The sequence below is a fragment of the Polypterus senegalus genome, chromosome 12 (assembly GCF_016835505.1).
Source record: "Polypterus senegalus isolate Bchr_013 chromosome 12, ASM1683550v1, whole genome shotgun sequence".
In the NCBI taxonomy this organism is placed as follows: domain Eukaryota; kingdom Metazoa; phylum Chordata; class Cladistia; order Polypteriformes; family Polypteridae; genus Polypterus; species Polypterus senegalus.
In genome coordinates, this window is record NC_053165.1 from 160,819,359 (window position 1) to 160,839,163 (window position 19,805).

The following is a 19,805-nucleotide window of genomic DNA, read 5'->3' on the forward strand; positions in this document are numbered from 1 at the left end:
CGACGTTTATTTCTAGAGCACATTTTCATACAAATAATGTAGCCCAAAGTGCTTTACATGATGAAGAAAAGAGAAATAAAAGACCAAGTAAGAATTAAAATAAGACAACACTAATTAACATAGAATAAGAGTAAGGTGGTCCGATGGCCAGGGAGGACAGAAAAAAACAAAATAAAAACTCCAGACGGCTGGAGAGAAAAAATAAAATCTGCAGGGGTACCGAGGCCATGAGACCACCCAGTCCCCTCTGGGCATTCTACCTAACATAAATGAAACAGTCCTCTTCGTATTTAGGGTTCTGTTGGAAGGACTTAATGATGACTTGAGCAACTCTCAGACTTAGAAATAAGATTCTCTGGTCTGATGAATCAAAGATTAGTGTCATGTCTGGAGGGAACCAGCCACAACTTACCACCTACACAATACCATTCCATCTGTGAAGCATGGTGGTGGCATCATCATTCTATGGGGTGGTTTATTAGTGGCACAGACTGGGAGACTAATGATAATAATAATAATAAGTTGCAATTTATAGAGCGCCTTTCACAAACCCAAGGTCGCTTTACATACAGAAAAAAATCACACAGAAGACAAAAGTTCATAGAAGTGGAAAGTAGTTAAAGGTGGAGAAAGAGGAGCAATCTCAGAGAGAATGTGGAAGAGAGCTCCAGAGTTGAGGGGCCATAACACTGAAGGACCTGAGAGTCTGGTGTGTGGGACAGCAAGGAGAGGACTGCGCGAGGACCTGAGAGAGCGACAAGGAGTGTAAGGAGCTGAGTGAGGCAGAGAGGGGCAAAGGTTATGGAGGGCTTTGAAGGTAAGAAGCAGAATCTTGAATGTAATCCTTGATGGAGCCGGTAAGCAGTGAAGATGGGAGAGAGCAGGGGAGATGTGAGCAGAACGTTTTGTGTGGCTGAAGAGTTCTGTACAGATTTTGCAGGGAGGCCGATGAGGAGGGAATTCCAGTAATCACTACGAGACCTTATGAAGCAATGAAGCAGAGTTTGAGCATCAGACAAGGACAGAAACGGATGGAGACGGGCAATGTGGTGGAGATGATAGAATGAAATTGTGGACAGAGACCTAATGTGTAGCTCAAAGTTAAGTGACGAATCAAACAAAACACTAAGATTTCTGACAACAGGAGCAGATTTTAACAAGCGTACCATCAACAGAAACAGAGACGTTGGATGCCTTAGAAAGTAGGGAGTTTGGACCTTACCAGTAACATTTCAGTTTTATTGGCATTAAGTTTGAGAAAGTTATTTTCCATCCATAGCTCCAGATCAGTGAGTGTGCTGGGAGGCAAGTCTGCCCGAAGATAGTGCTGAACATCGTCTGCATAACTGTGGACGGTAAGGCCACGTCTGCCAATAATCTGACCCAAAGGACAGATATAAAGTAGAAAGAGTGACGGCACGAGGACTGGACCCTGAGGGACACCACGCGACTCGAGTGAGGTGGAGGATTTCTATCGGCCGAGTGTGACAAACTGTTGGCCATTAGAAAGATGTGATGTGAGCCAGCAGCGTTTCTCAACCTTTTGCGTATTTACGACCGAGTTTTCATTACAGTTTTAATCGTGCCCCCCTAACGTTTTTTTGAAAGGAGCCCACTAATACCAATTTGTTCTTTTTTAATTAATGATATATCATAGATGCATATTTTATTATACCTACTTAACTTTAATCGACATTTATCTAACTCTTTATTTATTTTTCAAGTATCAGAATGTTGTTTAAGTTAATTTGTTTTGGTTTCAATAGATGTATTGTTCATATTTTCGATTCTTATTTTGTTTTTTCACATCTTCGCGCCCCTTTTTGCCCCACAGTTTGAGAACCACTGATGTGAGCCATTGAAGGGCTAAGCCAGAGAGCGCTACGGCGGAGAGACGTGACAGGAGGATTTCAAGATTAAGGCCTTGTTCACACGGGCGTTAAAATCGAGCGTTTTTTTTGCGTTCGTAGCGTCCGGTGAGCGCGGATCAAGCGCCAAGTGTTTTCTACACGTAGGAGTCAATGAGAGTGTTCACACGGGCTTTGGTGACGTGCGTTTGTCCGGCTGCGCGTTTATACGGCATCAAAAAAACGTTGCATGCAGCTTTTTCTTGGCGTTCAAAACCCAACGAACGCAAGGAAACCGCTTCTAGTTCGTTTTCTGCGCGTTTATTTTACGCTTCGGAGGACCGGATATTTTTATGTTTTCATATACAACATATATATTTTCATATTGCTTATTTTATTTTATTGTCTCATGTAATTTGTAAACCATGAACCTATTAATTTATGTTCTAATATAATATTTGATAACGATTATGTAGGGGAGCAATCCATGGCGGGGGCATTTCAGTGCATAACACATGTGTAAGCGCACACTCGACTGCTGTTTCCTTACCTCAAAGTGACAAGTAGTCTCTCTTCGGGGCTAACACCAAGTCGCATATTGGTTGATCGGCGTGCAATGTGGCATTGCACCTGCTGCAGCAGACAATCAAAAGTGGAAACCGACATCCGACAGTAATTAAAAAACTTGCGCGGAAATTTTCGCATTTCTTCATAAAGCACAAAAAAACTTCCTTTAACCCGACGTTGTGCAGTCAGAGGATGAACCCAGTAGCGGCGGCGATTTTTTCTCTCCCTACGTCGCCGTATTACGAGTATTTTTAAAACAAGAAGATTAATATCTAACATAGCAAAATGGTCCATATTGAAAGGAGGCACCTCAAATAAAACGACAAGGGCTTTCATATCCAGTTCCCGACACTGCCTCCACAGGTTAACACACAAACTACAATTTGGGCTGCAGGCTGGCGTTAGACAGAGACAAACGAACGCCGGTGTAGAAGTCAATCGATCGCCACCACAAAATGCAACATAAACGTCTAGGACGTTCAGAGCAAGTTCGTTTATCCAAAAACTTAACGCCCGTGTGAACAAGGCCTAACAGCGTCAAATGCGGTGATGCGCATGAGATCGCGTTTATTGAACAAGCTCATCTTTGTAAGAACCCTAACGTAACGTATTTGCAAGTGAAGAACTTGAACGTGAGCGCGTTCAGTTTTAGGTGACATTCTGGATCTGGTTTAGGTCCCGATGAAACGTTTTGCCTTACCCTGTAACGTAAGGGTGGGGCCGAATCTGAATACGGTATTCGGATAAGCACAAATAGTGGATTTTTACGGATTTTTATTTCATAGGAATTTTTTTCCCATTTATTTTTATTCAGATAAAAATAACGTCAAATCAAATCGCCGCTGTCTGGTCTGCCTGCTTGTGCTTAAGCTACACCCCAGCTGACACGAGCACGCGGGGAAGCTCCGCTTTCGCTTTTAGGAAAACGTTGGACTTTGCAAGGACACTTTATATTTTTTCCCCGTTGGACATGCAATATGTGACGCGAATTTTGACTGGCAGCGTAATCGGTTAGCTCACCTACCCGCTGGTTAAACAATCACCATTTGTATACACAGCTGGAAACAGAGCGGTAATTTATACTTGAATCTGTTTAATTTCTTTTTGACCAGGAGGATATCAGCATATATGATTATACGTGTTTGTTGCTGGGTATAACTCAACAAAGTGTATTTAAATAAAAATGTCTGCATTTTATTCAAGAACACTGTAATAGCCAAATATAAAGCATGCGAAATTGAAAAAAAGTAAACTCACGGGTCATTTATTCTCACTCCTTAAAAATACAAAATCAACATGAGTTCAAAATTGAAAAGGTGACCAATGAACGCGAATTTATTCATTTTAATCTGTGAGAACTGAACTTTGAGCGAGTTCTTGTGAGGTGTGAACTTGCACATCACTGGTCAAATGCTGCACTTTAGGTCAAGAAGGAGGAGAATATTTTGAGTTAAAGCTGAACTAACGGGAGCAGCCGAAAGAAGAAGAGCAGTATGGAGACGTCCTTAATGAAAACCTGCTCAGAGCAATCTGGACCTCCAGCTAGGCTGATAGTTCACAAAGCAAAGTCGCATCCTGTGCACTCTATGACTGATGGGACAGGCTCCAGCTGCCCCGTCACCCTGTGCTGGATACGTGGGTCAGGAAAATGAACGGATGGTTGGCTTGTTAGTGTCCTCTCTCTTGCCATGTCAGCTAATTCTTAAATGGTACATTTTTTTCCTCCTCCAAGGATTTCGTCCAAACGACTTGTCGCCTGACGCTGATAAGTAATTTGCAGTCCTTCACTTTTTAAAATTCCAAGTTTCTTTTCAAATATTTCATTATATCAGATAGCTGAGTCTCCAGATTAGTTAATCTAAATTAGTAATTGTTACCAATTTAAATTGTTGGTTTGTTTCTAATCCGAGTCAGTTATTGTGGCTGAGTGTCTAATTTAGATGGAGATCCGCTGGTTCCTTTATCATTTGCATCTTATTGCTAATAAGGAACAACTAAAAATAGTGAAGGTAGCTGCTCAACACTAAAATAAGCAACTAAGAATGGGAAATCTGAAAAAGAGGGGGTCAACAAGAATGACGGAGAAAAATATTACTTGAGAAACAACTCCTTCAACAAGCAGTAATTGGCTTCTTATTTAGAAAATGGGATGGAACAAAACCTTGCAGCCACTACAGCCCTCCAGGAATGGTGTCCATAAGGACGCTATTTTAGGTTCCCAAATGAAACATTCACAAGAAGGTTCAAGAAAGAACCTTTATGTGTTTAGATATGTAATGTGAGAGTGAGCATCTGGACCAGGGATGGCTCCTGTTTTGCATCTAAAGTTAGAAGTGCACTCATAAAATCAATCCATCCATCTTGAAAACCTGCTTTAGATGTTTTATGTCAAAAATTAGAGGTACACTCATAAAAATCCATCCATCCAGCCATGTATCCAGCCATTCAAATCTGCTTTAGATGTTTTGTGTCCAAAATTAGAGGTACACTCATAAAAATCCATCCATCTATCCATCCATCCATCCATCTTCCAAATCTGTTTTAGAGCTGCAACAAGTTCCATAAATAACCATAAATAGATAATAAAAGATTTGTGGTATACCAATAGTTTACTGATTTTAAAAGGTCCTTCAGACAAAAATGCCATAGGTTCTCTAAGTAACCATCCATATGAAGGTTCCAGAAAGAGCCTTTATGTATTTAGATCCATCACACAGTTCCATAAAGTACCATGAATAGATGATAATAGATTTGTGACATTAACAGTGGGTTCCATGATTTGAAATGGTTTTTCAGGGCAGTGCCATAGAGGAACCATCCACATGATGGTTCCAGAAAGGACCTTAACTTATTCAGATAATTAACAAGTCCCATAAATAAAATAATAACAGATTAGTGAAATGCCAATGAGTTCCACGATTTTAAAAGGTTCTTTAAAGCAATGCCATAGAGGAACCAGTAGAGTGAGGCTCACAAGTGCACAGACTCAGTTAAGGGGTCAAATACAGTAAAGTGTATTTTTATTATACAAAAGTACCATCTGTGGGTTCTTCTTCCAAACACCACACGTCATAAGCACAATTCCAAAACAGGAATCAAATTAGCTCCCTCCATACCCCAACAGGCAAGCCTTGACCAGTACCTCCTGACTCCCAGAGTGAGGCGAGACGCCTTCTTTTATGTTGGACCCAGGAGCACCTCAGGTGCTGTCGCATTGCACACAGAGGCTGCCCATAACAGGGAGGTCCTCTCCTGGCAGTAGTGCCATGCTGGAACCCAAGGGTCCCGAAAGGTTTGCCCTTCCATCCTACAAATCCCAGGTAATGGTTAAGGTATCCAAACTGGGACCTGGTCAGAGGAACACTGCCACCTCTTATTCTGGGGGACGAACTGTTCATAGAATTCAGTTCTCCTTTGCCTGTTTATTAATTGTTCTTCCTGACTGGTACAGAAATGGCTGGTTTGCTTCCCAATTCTTATACTGCTTCCATTATGGCCTCCCGGATGGGTATGGACTTGTCCTCAACCCCAGTTAGGACACCAGTCCACCCACTTCTGCATTTATATGCCTTTATTTATTAAGATCCATTACAAGTCCCATGAATAAAATATTAACAGATGTGTGAAATACCAATGGGTTCCATGATTTTTCAAAAAGTTCTCCAGAGCAATGCCATAAGGGAACCAGCTACATGAAGATTCTAGAAAGAGCCTTCATCTATTTAGATCCCCATAAATAAGATGAGAACAGATTTGTAGAACATGGCTTTCTGAGTTTAAGTTTGAATTACAATCACGCAGACTCAGCTCAGGTTCTCTTGGTCAGTTCTGGGTCACCTGCTGGAGATAAACGCTGCCTATTTTCTCCCAACCTTTTCAAAGACCCAACTTCATATGCAAAGAACCCTAATTATCAGAATGAAATGGTCCTATGGTCAAGCAATGGAACCACACAACCCTATAAAGACCCGTTTTAAGACGTTTTAAAGCCGTTATGATTACATCTCGCCTGAAGAAGGGGCCTGAGTTGCCTTGAATGCTTGCATACTGTAATCTTTTTAGTTAGCCAATGAAACGTGTAATTTTGCTTGACTAATTACCATATTTAAACATTTTACATTAATTGCTTGAATAGAATTAAAACAATCATTAATATTTAATAAGAGGAATACACAAGTTGTCATGTGCATGCCCATCGGAGACAGCTTAAAGGCTTTGGTGATGGTAATGACCCTCCAGACCAGGGGGTGGCGCTGTATACTAATGCCTTCTCTTCTCCTCCCTCTGCAGAAAGCAAGACTGACAGCTGCTCCATCTCTGATGTCACTTCCGTATCCATCCGCCTGGACCCTCCCCTTCCTGCCTTATGAACTCAGAACCTGAAAAATTGGCCATCGTGTGTCAGATCTGTGATGAACTTGTGTGTGTGAAGACTTTTTTACGTGATTTCTTTTGATTTAAACATTTCAATTATACTGCATCACCTCTTTTATCATTTGTGTCTTATTTTTCAAAGTATATAATAGAAATAGCATTTCTCTTTCTCGGCTAAAGGCTGTGTGTGCAGTGAGCCACCATACAATGATTGCAGTAAACACACCAGACAGCTTTATAGGACAAATACCATGCAACGGGTGCTCAGTTACTTGAAACGTACAAGTTTCACAAAGTGCAATGATGGTTACCTAAAATATATGACTAACATGGAATGAATTGTGAGGTCATTCATTAAACTGCAAGAAAAAACTAACTAAAGCTCATCTTAAGAGAATGAGCTTAGTGGTGACCTCATCAGACCTCCTTCTTCTTCTGCTAGGTGTCATCTCTGATTCCTCCCTTTCTTATTCTACCCTCATTAACCACATTAAGAAACTTTCGCAGCTGCATGTCCCTAACACACCCCATGGTCGCTCATTATTCCTCTCCCTTTCTGATGCTGCGACACCTTTCCTTGCTTTTGATTACATCCTCCATCGACTACAGGAATTCCCTCCTGGACGGTGCCCCTTCTAAACTGTTATCACGGCTCCAGGTGGTTGAAAACGCTGCTGCAAGAGTCCTGACACAGACTTGAAACAGTGGGCACAGCACCCCATGGGAAGGTTTTACTGCTCAAAGGTTGATTTGTGATGGTTCATGAGACTTAAAAGAGATCGATAGATCAGATAGATAGATAGATAGATAGATAGATAGATAGATAGATAGATAGATAGATAGATAGATAGATAGATGCTTTATTAATCCCAAGGGGAAGATTCTCATTTACATTTCATTTAAGAATCAACATTGTCAGAGATGTTTCTCCAAAAATCCGTTAGGAGAGACAGCTTTAGCTAGAAAGGAGACCTGAGATATAATTGAGGGAAAACGAGTCCAAATTGAGAGTTTGCCTTGAAGAGCATGTTATAATTTGTGAGATCTTTCTAGTCGTGTCCCTTCTAGTCTAAGACACCATATTCTTAACTTATTAAAGGACTGATGCCTTTATCTAAGGTGACGTCCAGCACTTGGGCAACAATCAGTTGCATTTCATTGCTATTCCAATTGGAGCTCAGGTAGATGAAGCGACTTTCTCGAGATCAAATGGTGTCAGAAGTGGGATCAGAGTTCAAAACCTCAGGGTTTGAAGTTCAAAGTCTTAACCACTATGCCAGCCTCTTCTTCCAGCATGATTATGATCAAATTGGTGCACAGCAATATAAATTAGAGCAAATAATAGTATTATTTGAAACCAAGGACTACTGTTGTGCAATCATAATAAAATGTTTATTACCACACACATCCGTCCATACATTTCACCATAAATTACTGAACACACAATACTTTCAAATTGCAAAACATTTGGACGTGAGCGTCAGTAGGCTTAGCGCCCCTAGGAACCAAGTTACTCGATCTCTTCTATAACATTTCAGGAATTATTTACCGCTCTGATGCTGACCTTTCTGATCATAAAATAGGTCATTACGATAGCAATTGATGAGAACAATTCATAATTCATTGCAGATTGATGGTATTTGAGGGCTCCTCTAGTGTGCCTCTTGCACGGTAATTGCACAGAATTAAGTTTCGGGTTTGGTATTTTTCCGTCCAGCCATTTTAGCTCTTAGACCAGTGGTGCCCAACTCCAGTCCTGAAGGCCCCAGTGGCTGCAAGTTTTCATTCTAACCCTTTTCTTAATTGGTGACCCGTTTTTGCTGCTAATTAACTCCTTTTCCTTTCATTTGAATTGACTTGTTTTTTAAGATTTCTTCCCCTGAAGTTCTTCACCGTTCTTCTGAATTGCTTCATTATTTCCTTAAATGGCACCCAAACAACAATGAAACGTGAAGTGAGTGAGCCAACAGAAGACCAACTAAGTCAGGGCCTCAAATTCCAACTAATTTCACTTCAACCAGTTGCTTAATGAGGCTCCGATTCTTGTCATTAATTAAACTTGTTCTTTAATTCCATGGCTTGTTGCTGCTGTCATTGGGAAATAGCAGACATTTCCGAAATTTTCTCTTTTCTAAGAGCATCGTTAAAATGTTTTATGGACCTGAGCAGATCAGCATTCCCAAGACCTTCACCTTTCTTTATGTTCAGATATTGTATGATAGTCACAGTTTTCTGGTCATGTTTTGGTTAATTTTGTATCTTATTGTTGTTTGGCAGCTAATTAAGGAAACAAAACAAGTAAGGGTTCTGGGTTTTCAAGAGCAAGTCAAAGAAGTTAATTAGCAGCAAAAACAGATCGCTAATTAAGAAAAAGGGTGAGAATGAAAACCTGCAGCCAATGGGGCCCTCCAGGACCGGGGTTGGGGACCATCGTCAAGAAACTGTGACATACAGACATTCACCCATCATTGAGATATCAACGTTTTTGGAATCAGTGAACCCTAAAACATCGAGATCCATCGATAACCAGAGATTGAGATTTTCGAGAATCGAATACTTTAGATAGACGTCAGGTTATGGTGGGGGAGGGTGCAAAATAATAAAATGTCGACACTACGGTACTTTGAAAGTCCGAGCCCGTTGTACGACTTGCCGAGGTCTCTGCTGCAACTCAAGAGGAGGCCCTTTTCGAGAATAGCCAGGTATCTTCTTCTCATGAGAAAAATCTGAGAAGCAAGAGTCCAAAAGAGAATGTCTGCATTTTATTTTTTTCTGACCTCATTGTTGTCCAGGAGAAACCATAAAGATATTAAGGAGCTGTCATTATGGATTTTTCATTCCTGCTTTACCTTTTGAACTTTTGAGTCCCTCCACGTGTTTAAGACGTGTTTGAAGAGTCCCTTGTTTGGTGAACTTCCGTCTAACTGATATTGGCCGACGGGCTCTTGCATTTTGTATTGAGCTCTCCGCTTGTGATGGCCAAATGTGTACCCTTGCCCTGTCACACTCGTTCCCAAACAGACCCCTGACCGACATTTACTCCATCACGTCGGCCTCATTTGTGAATATAAACGTCTGTTACCACCGTGTATCAACTAGAATCTCCGCATGGCTCGACGATGTTGCTACCTGGATGAAGGAGCACCATCTCCAGCTCAACCTGCCAAAGGTGGACCCTCCAAGCTCGCCTCTCTGTTCAGCACCCCATCTCTGTTCAGCTTGGCTCACTATCTCTAGCACCAGCTAACCCAGTACACCACCCTGGGGTGGCGATCGATGACCGGCTGTCCTTCACTCAGCATGCTGCATTGGGCTCTCTCTTCTTGCAGACTTACGAGATCAGATGGTATCTGACAAGAGTGTGCAGCACAGCTCCGGGTCCAAGCTCTGGTCTGGAGAACTGCAGCTCCACTCCTTAAAATAATGGCTCTTTAATGGCACTTTATGGTTCTTTCCTGGGTGGTGTGATTTCTTGTAGGACTACTGCTTGACCAAGTGCCATTTCATTCTTTGCATATGCTTTGAAACACTTCCTAATATGTAGAAGAATCCTGAAATATTTAATATATGGCTACCTATCTGATGTAGGCTACCTAGTAGGACACCAACGGATCCAGAAAACCTGAGGCATTGGACGTATGCAGCAAAAGTCCTTTTGAAATCATATCATTTAATTTTGTACACCCCAAGGAGTGCCGCAATGGGCTTTAACAGGGCCTGCCTCTTGACAGCCCCCCCCCAGCTTTGACTCTCTAAGAATCCAAGGAAAAACTCTCAAAAAAAAAAAAAACCCTTGTAGGGAAAAAATGGAAGAAACCTCGGGAAAGGGCAGTTCAGAGAGAGACCCCTTTCCAGGTAGGTTGGGTGTGCAGTGAGTGTCAAAAAGTAGGGGGTCAATACAGGGTGGTCCAGATCTGATTACGCAGTTCCAGATCGTCTGGATGACTTTGATTTATGTGGGGACGATTCCAGTTCGGCGCGAAGACGATTCTTCATGTCGTCAGTTTGCACACTTCTCGATGGTCCGGGATTTTTCAGGTGATTTTCTATGTAATAAACTTAATCATTTATAGTGTAATGAAAACTGCATAATTAGATCAGGACCACCCTATACAATACAATACAATACAATACACAAACAGAACACAAGTAATCCTTAATACAATAGTGCAATAGAAACATTACAAGTACAGAACAGAATTCAACAGTAGATGATATCACAAATCATATTAAAATCATGACCTTTGGTATTTCACAAATCTGTTACCATCTGCTTGTGGTTATCTTCTGCATGAAGCCTGTTGCTGATCTAAGTAGATAAAGGTGATCTCTGGAACCTTCATGTGGATGGGTCTTTTTGAAACAAAAAATGGTTCCCTTATGGCATCGCTCTGAAGAACTGCTCTGGCACCTTGATGTGTAAGAATGGCAGGAGTATATACTGTCATGTGTCACCAAGCAGCTGCAGATGATTCAAAATGCAGTGGCACGTCTGGTGTTCATCCAGCCGAGGAGGACACACATCACGCCTCTCTTCATATCGCTACATTGATCTCCTATATGAAGTTCAAATCCTTGATCCTCACCTACAGAGTCCACTTGTGAGGTCTTATGCTCCTCCTCGGCCACTCAGGTCGGCTGATCAACGGCATCTTTGTGGTATCAAATCTCAATCCTGACTGTTGTGATGTTTGGCTCCTACCGGGTGGAACCAGCTGCCCACCTCCATTTCAGCTTTTGAGTCCCTCGATGCGTGTAAGAAGCATTCAAAGACACCGGACTGCTGAATTTCTATCTCACCGGTAATGGCCGATAGGTTCTTGTATTTTGTTTTAAGCTCTCCATTTGGGATGATCAATTTACCGTTGATCTGTAGCACTGAGTCCCATTGATATTTACTCCAACATTGTGGACGCCTGTGTAAGTCACTTTGGAAAAAAGCACCTGCTAAGTAAACAAATGTAAATGGGGTTACCAGTAAGGGAGAAAGGGGGTGCACAACAGACCACAGTGGAGGAGGCTGCTCATGTATATAGTGACCCCCAACATGAAAGTGGGAAAAACGTTAGAAGAAGAAGAAGATTGGTTATACGGGTATATATTTGGCGCTTTTCAGTAAAGTGCGTGCAGATTGCATAAGCGCATTTTATTAAGTGGCATCTACTCTAAATTTCCTGTTTTTTTGTTTTTGTGACATTTACTTTTTTTTTTTTTTGCCTTTTACTTGTTTAGATTTACTGCTGAACAACCTGACCCAGTAATTAAAAGAGCGACTTATTAAAATTGACAATGACCCCGTAACTTTTAATATGTCAAACTAACAAAAAGTATGCCTCTTTATCCTTTTTTATCGCATTTAAAAATCGGTACTTTTTTTTTCTTCTTATAGCTGTCAGTTGTAACTAAAAAAGCAGAAGTTTTTCGGTCAGAAGCTGGCTGATTCTGCAAAGACGCTGGTAGATGCGCTGTCAGCTGCGCCCTTCTGCAAGCTTTGCGGTTTACATTGCCTTTTGCAGCAACAACGAAAAAAAAGCTTCTAGGCGCTTTTGCAAACCTCCTAAAAGTTTTCGGAAAGACGGAGAAAGAAATTTAAGTTGCATAAAGAGAAATATTTCAATTGAAATACATGTGCCGTATTCGTTCTTAATTGAATTTTCTCACTTGTTTTCCTTCATCGATTTTTCAAAGTACCGTTTAGCCTTTTTTTTCTTTTTGCAGAAAAATGTGAAAGAAAACTGTTTGCTTGGTACAAAATGAGAGAGCGGAAGTGTGGGCAGGAAACATGAGGTTCAAACAGGAAGCCTCTGTGAGTCTTGATAAGGACACCTGATGAAGAGCTTAACATGAACTCGCTATCAATTATTCTTTAAATAACCTTCCATCCGCGGAAAAAAAAAAGTGCTGGTCAATGGGATCTGGACGCGTTCCCGACATTCCCAGCACCCGTCAGCTCAGAACGATTGGAAAATGCATTCTTGTCATTTTATTTGTAAAACCTTGAAAAAAAAAAAAACCGTTAGAAACCTCCTCCCCAACCTGTCTGGATAAAAATAGTCGAACTGAGCCGCTTGGGCAGAAAGTCTGTCAGCAACTGGAGTTTGTGACTAAAAGTGTGCGCAGTCATACCCTGCATTTATACGTCTAAAAGTTAAAAACAATTAAACAAAACATGGAATAAATTCATACTTCTAAAAAAAACACAAGGGTTTTCTACGACAAATCGATGTAATACTAAATTCTACTAAATTCTAAACAGCAATTTATTTGACAATAATTTTGATTAAAAAACGAATGCGCCCTCCCGCCTTCACAATAACACCAATGCGGTCTTTAATGGCTAATTGCACAATACAAGACTTAAAGAAAGCGTCCAGGAAACTGTAATTTAAAAAAATGTGTGTATATATATATATATATATATATATATATATAATATATATATATATATATATATATATATATATATATATATATATATATATATATATATATATATATATATATATATATATAGACTGCGTGCGGTGGGCTGGTGCCCTGTTTCCTGCGTTGTGCCCTGTGTTGGCTGGGATTGGCACCAGCAGATCCCCGTGACCCTTTAGTTAGGATATAGCAGGTTGGATAATGGATGGATGGATGAATAGATAGATAGATAGATAGATAGATAGATAGATAGATAGATAGATAGATAGATAGATAGATAGATAGATAGATAGATAGATAGATAGATAGATTACCTTTATGTATATAAAAATATTTATACAAAAAATCTCTATCAAATTGCTTGACAAGATGTCAAAGAGCAAGTTACAACACAGGACTTAAAGAAAGTGTTCATCATTTAGAAAACAGTAATTTCAAAATCTATATATATATATATATATATATATATATATATTTATATATAGATAGATAGATAGATAGATAGATAAAACATATATATAGATAGATAGATAGATAGATAGATAAAACATATCTATACAAAAAATCTCAAATTGCTTGAGAAGATGTCAAAGAGAAAGTGGACAACAAGTACAAAACTGGACTTAAAGAAGGTGTTCATCATTTAGGAAACATATATATATATAATAAATATATATATATATATATCTATATATATATATATATATATATATATATATATATATATATATATATATATATATATATATATATTTAGAGAGGGAGATAGATAGATAGATTACCTTTATGTATATAGAACATATTTATACAATAAATCTCTCTCAAATTGCTTGACAAGATGTCAAAGTGAAAGTTACAAGAAATGGAAGAACAAATACGATTAGGTAAGAATAATGCCATTAAACTACCAGCATTTTAAGACCGTGGTGTCCTCACTGGACCCTAGAAAACCGAGCCCATATGTGGAGCCTGCATGTTCCCCCCATGTGGATGTGTGTGTTTTTTGGTTTTTAATGTCACATTCATTAGTCACTTGTGTTAAGTTCTAAATAGGCCCTCCATCTACAAGTGCGTGAATGTCTTGTTTTGTGTCTAAACTTTGAGGTGCACAATTAAAAATCCATCCATCCACTTTCCAAACCCACTTCAGATCCATAACAGGCTGCATAAATAACCATACGTAGGTGAATAAAGATTTTGGAATAACAAATGGGTTTCACAGTTTTCAAAGGTTCCTCAGAGCTATGCCATAGGGCAGCCATTTCCAAAAGCAACATCCACATAAAGCATCCATTTGAACCTTTGTTTATTTAGATCTATGAATAAAAAAGACATTTGTGAAATACCAACAGGTTGCTGACCTTTCAACCCGTCTAAAGGTTGGTTCCTCAGAGCAATGCCACAGAGAAGGTTCCAGAAAGAGTTTTTATGAATTTAGATCCATCAGTGGCCCCATAAACAACCATGAATAGATGATAAAATATTTGTGAAATACCCACGGGTTCATGATTTTTAAAGGTACTTCAGAGCAATGCTGTAGCTTAGGGGAACCATTTTTTGTCCCTAAAATATTCACCCACATGAAAGTTCCATAAATTACCAGGAATTGATGAGAACGGATTTTGTGCAATATCAATGTGTTCCATGATTTAAAAAGGCTCTTCAGTGCTATGCTATAGGGCAACCATTTGTGGTTCCACAAAAGAATCATCTAGATGAAGGATCCAGAATGAACCTTTATTTTTTATATTAGATCTGTAATGAGTTCCACAGAAATAAACAGCAGATTTGTGAAATAGCAATGGTTTCCTGATTCTCTAAAGGTTTTCAGAGATCTCTTAGGCCGGTATGTTTAAAGCTTTTCGGAGACCCTTTAAACGAGTTCTTCAGAGAAAGGCCATAGCATGAGAGCCTTTATTTATTTAGACCCACAGGCTCCATAAACACCCATGAGCAGACGATGCGTGATTTGTGAAATTCCCATTAATTTCATGATCATAAAAGGTCCTTCCTTCAGAGCAATGCCATAGCATTTTTGGTCCCCAGAGTATTCATCCAAATACAAACTCCATATATTACCACAAATAGATGATAACAGATTTCTGCAACACCAGTGGGTTCCATGATCATCAAGGGTTCTTCAGAGCAACACCATAGCCCAGGCGTTCCCAAAGTGATCATCCGCAGGGGTGTCTAACCCCGGTCCTGGTGGACCGCAGTGGCTGCAGCTTTTCATTCTCACCCTTTTCCTAATCAGTTTTCGCTGCTAATTAACTCCTTTACCATTCCTTTTCATAGCCCTGTTTTTAAGGATCCAGTCCTCTGAATGGATTTGTTTCTTCATTAAATGACAGCCAAACAGAAATGAGATGTGAGACGAGCCAACAGATGACCAGCTAAACTAGAATGTCAAACTCCAACCAGTTTCTTAAAGAGAAGCCGATTGTTTCTGTTCATTAAAGCCGTTATCGAACATCAGGCCTTGTTGCTGCTCTCGTCCTGCCGCAGCCGACTATTGATTTTCTGTTTTTTTCTAAGATGTTTTGGTGACCTGAGCAGACCCACATGACCGAGACCTTCACCATTCTTCATTTTCAGGTGAGCTGGTCATGTGGCAGCTCATTTTGTGTCTCATTCTTGTTTGGCTTCTCATTAAGGAAAAAGGACCAACTAAGGGGGTCCGAGTTCACGTCAATTAAAAAAGAAGGCCAAACAAGTGAATCAGCAGCAAAGACAGCTCACTGATTAAGAAGATGGGTAGAATGAAAACTTGCAGGGACTGCGGCCCACCAAGACCACAGTTGGACACCCCTGATCTACATGAAGGTTCCAGAAAGAGTCTTTAATTAGTTCGGTCCATCACAAGCTCCTTAACTGACCATGAATAGATGATAACGTGGAGGATGATAAAAGAGGTAGATGATTTTAGGTGGGCTTTGGCTGCATTCAGTAACCGAGACCAAGCTGAGGTTTTCTTGCTCTGTTGGGTCCTGCCAGGTAGCTTACTGTACATTAAGGACTTCTGCTTTGTCCACATATTAGGAAGCTTTGGAAAGCTCAAAGAGCCAACTTCATTTGCAAGGAACTCTTCCAAGAATTACCTGGTGATTGTGAAGTGGTGGCTCTACAAGGAACCACATAAAGTAGCATTATGTAACCATTGTCATAAACTGTATAGGACCCTTAATTGAATAAGCAACCTTAACAATTGCATGTTTTGTTGTTATAAGTAATTACAAGTACTTCTAAACAAAAGCACAATTACAAACACTAACACGAGCAATGCATCTCATATCGATTTTAAGGAAAAGAGCGTCCACAAAGATAAAGAAACACCCATCCATTCATTTTCCTAACCCGCTTATTCAGGCATTCAATCAAAAACCCACTTAGTCCAAAGTAGAATCAGGGGGTCCCATGCCACTGGGTTCAAGGCAGCAAACAGCCCTGGACCTCCATTCCCAATCCACCCCACCTGCAGGTCTTCAGATCACGTGGGCACGAGACGCTATTGAGTGCCAGTTTAGAGCCGTTGACGTTACAGATGACAAACAACAACAACAACAGGTTTGCAGTTATGGCTGAGTGGGTGTGGGACTCAAACCCACATTTTTAAAACTAAAAGGTTCCATATTGGTTCTTCAGAGTGATGCCACATCATAGGAGAACCATTCTGGGTTCCTCAAAAGGACCATCCACATGAAGGTTCCAGAAAGGACCTCTTGTTTATTTCCATAGCAGGCTCCATAAATCGAGTCGAGCAGGTGATGAGAGATCCGTCAAATAGCAATGAGTTCCTGATTTTAATGGACTCTTACTGCACATTCCATCACGCAGGTTCTCTGTTGAAGACCATTGGGTGGCCCACTGCTTGTAGACATTTCTGTGCTGTCCACATATTAGCAACCTTTTCAAAGCCCAGAAAACAAATGTCAGTTTTAAAAAACAGTTCATGACATGGTGCTCTATCAAGCAGTGGCTTGAGGAATAACCGGACAGCCCGGTAAAGTACCGTTACAGAGCCAGGATTTTTAAAAAGTGTTACGTGGTCTCCTGTACATTGGACATTTCTGTTTTGTCCACGGATTCAGGACTTTATCAAAACCCAAATGCAAAGGACCTTTCCCAGAATATAACGGCTCTTTGTCAAACACTGTTTTTACGCGGTACCAGGCAACCGAGTGAAGCGCCGTTAAAGTTACCGGCAAGACGGCAGATCCGTGAACCTCTGCGCCACCGCCGCCGGGCTAAACAAACAGAAAAACCCGAAAAAAATTGAAGGAGCGCTGGCAAGAAGACTCAGCTTTGCTTTCACGCGCGATGGGGTCTACACGTTCTCCCCTGCGAAGACCGCACGGGGAGCTTAATTTGTTGGTTTTGGACGGCCCGTCCTGGGAGTGTTCCCGCTCGATGAGCGGTTTGTAAAATGGATGGCTGGGTCATTTGTGTCACGTACGGAGAATGGACAGGGATGACTGATAACGGCTAACCACAGAAAACCGAAGTATACCATCACCTGGACACCATAACCGAGCATCGCAGGATGTTAAGTCGTATACTGGTCAAGACTTTGAATTGTGCAAACCCCGAGGCTGTGTGCTGAAATCCCATTGCTGACACTCCGTGACGCCGAGCAGGTCACTTCACCTGCCTGCAATCCAAATGGAAACAGAAAAAGAAATGTGGACCAGTTACATCCCTCAAACGCTGTAAGTCGCCTTGGATAAAGAAAAATGATAGATAAGAGTGGGCGTATAAACACCTAATGACCCGTCATGACAAAAATGCAACAGCCAAGACAGCCGTCTTACAGTTATTACAACACCCACTCGGATCCGTTTAGCCCAATTCAGACCAGAGGCGACCCCGCACTTCAAGAACCGACCTCGGATGGGGCGCCAATTCATAGCAGGAAACCCCTCACAAGGGACTGATTTCGGGTGGCCATTTCACCTCAACCTGCGCGTCTTTGGCGTGTGGGAGGACAACGGAGCGCCGGGTGGAGAAAACAAGCGGACAGCGAGAACGTGCAAATTGAGCGCGATATATATGTATATAAAGTCATATAAAAATACTATGAATTATGTGTACAATAAATTACACACAGGTTATGCAAAAACATTTAGGAGTTTACATAATAATATAAATATAAAGTATCTCAACGAATGAAAACTGAACGCATGCAATTTTTAAGGTGCAACTTTTTTCTTTTGGTTCTTAAAACAGCACCAACGTTCAAAAAAGAGCGCCGTGTCAAATAAATGACAGGATATTTAAAAAACAATACAGGGTTGGACATAAAAAAGGACAAGACATCCCGAGACTGAAACATATAAGCAATAACATGAAGTTAACTTTTAAGGATTTGACAATTAACTCGATTGCACAAATTAAAATAGCATTGCGGTCTTATTAATAAATACACAGACCGTTATTTGACTTTTTAATTTTTTTTTTAATAACTATAAATTGAAACTAACCGTTCTGCCGGTCAGAAGCAAACATTTTCCCCCGAAATCTCCAGGCAAACCATTTTATTTCTTGAGCTCCACAGTCCACGACCTTCAAGCTTTACCTTCTTTTACACCACAAGTAAGCCGGGCAAGCAGGAGGACTCCACCTGTTCGCAACGGACTGCCGCTGTTTGCATACGCTACCATTTTTGTTTCATTGCACAATAAAGCAAAACCAAAAAAAAAAAAAAAGCCCGAGAGAGAACAGACGCTTTCTTTGTCACCCTCTGGACACCATTTAGTTTTTATCTGAGTCTATAGTGGTGGTTTCTTGTGTTATTAAAGCGTAGACATACAACCACTAACGGGAAGGAAGAGGAAATTTTGTACCAGAAGGAAAGAGTGGGGGACCTCGGATTACCGCCCCGTCTCTGCTACTTTCGTGTGAAGCGCTTCAGTGGGTGGCTTTCACTTCATTTTACGAACCCGTCGACCAAAATGAGAAGGATGGAAAAGAAAAGGAATTACCCTACCTTAATCGTGCAGTCCATTGTAGGTTGTAGCCTTAAGCGTAATGCTTTAAAAAATTAAGCAATTGCAACCGTCACAAACATGCGCCCTTAATGTTGGTTCGTACATTACAATTAAGCTGCTACCATGGCCGGATGAGAACTGTTTTTCTAAATTTGGGAAGTGAAGTCACAAACCATCAAATGCTGGTTTCCTATTGGTGAGACCAGAAGTAATTTTTATCTTATAAAGACTAGAGGCGTGTGTCTTTTCGTTTTAGTAAGATTTTGTAAGCAGATTGTCAACATTCTAACCGCTGGTGACACCTAAATAGTCATCTTTACCGGCTGTCGTTTTTTTTCGTGCTTTACACCCGACCTTATGGTGACCATGAAGTTTCTTGTGGATTTTGCTCTCGGGGGTAAACGTCGTCCGCTTAATTCAATACACGCTGGTAATAATTCGATCAATTCCTGGTTTTGCACTTTGCAACATTAGAACAATTTAGAGAACAGGTCATTTAGTCCCACATTTTCATTGTTACAAATAATTTCAAGAATTGTGATGCTTCTGAAATAAAAAAGGTGGTTATTATTATTGTTTTTTTTATTCAGAAGCAAAAGGGGGCCCA

General features: G+C 40.6%; 1 protein-coding gene across 3 annotated transcripts in view; it reads right to left on the reverse strand.

Moving 5' to 3' along the window:
- The window catches only part of fli1rs (Fli-1 proto-oncogene, ETS transcription factor-related sequence), a 103,379-nt gene extending 84,043 nt beyond the window's left edge, over window positions 1–19,336 (reverse strand). For 2 of the 3 annotated variants that reach the window (XM_039770546.1, XM_039770544.1), the window contains exon 1: window positions 19,198–19,336. In XM_039770546.1, coding sequence (XP_039626480.1) covers window positions 19,198–19,215 — 18 coding nt within the window. In that variant the 5' untranslated portion in view covers window positions 19,216–19,336. Of the gene's footprint in view, window positions 1–18,691; window positions 18,967–19,197 lie in introns of those variants that run through there. The other variant, XM_039770545.1, reaches the window with a different exon arrangement.
- Window positions 19,337–19,805: the final 469 nt, after the last annotated feature.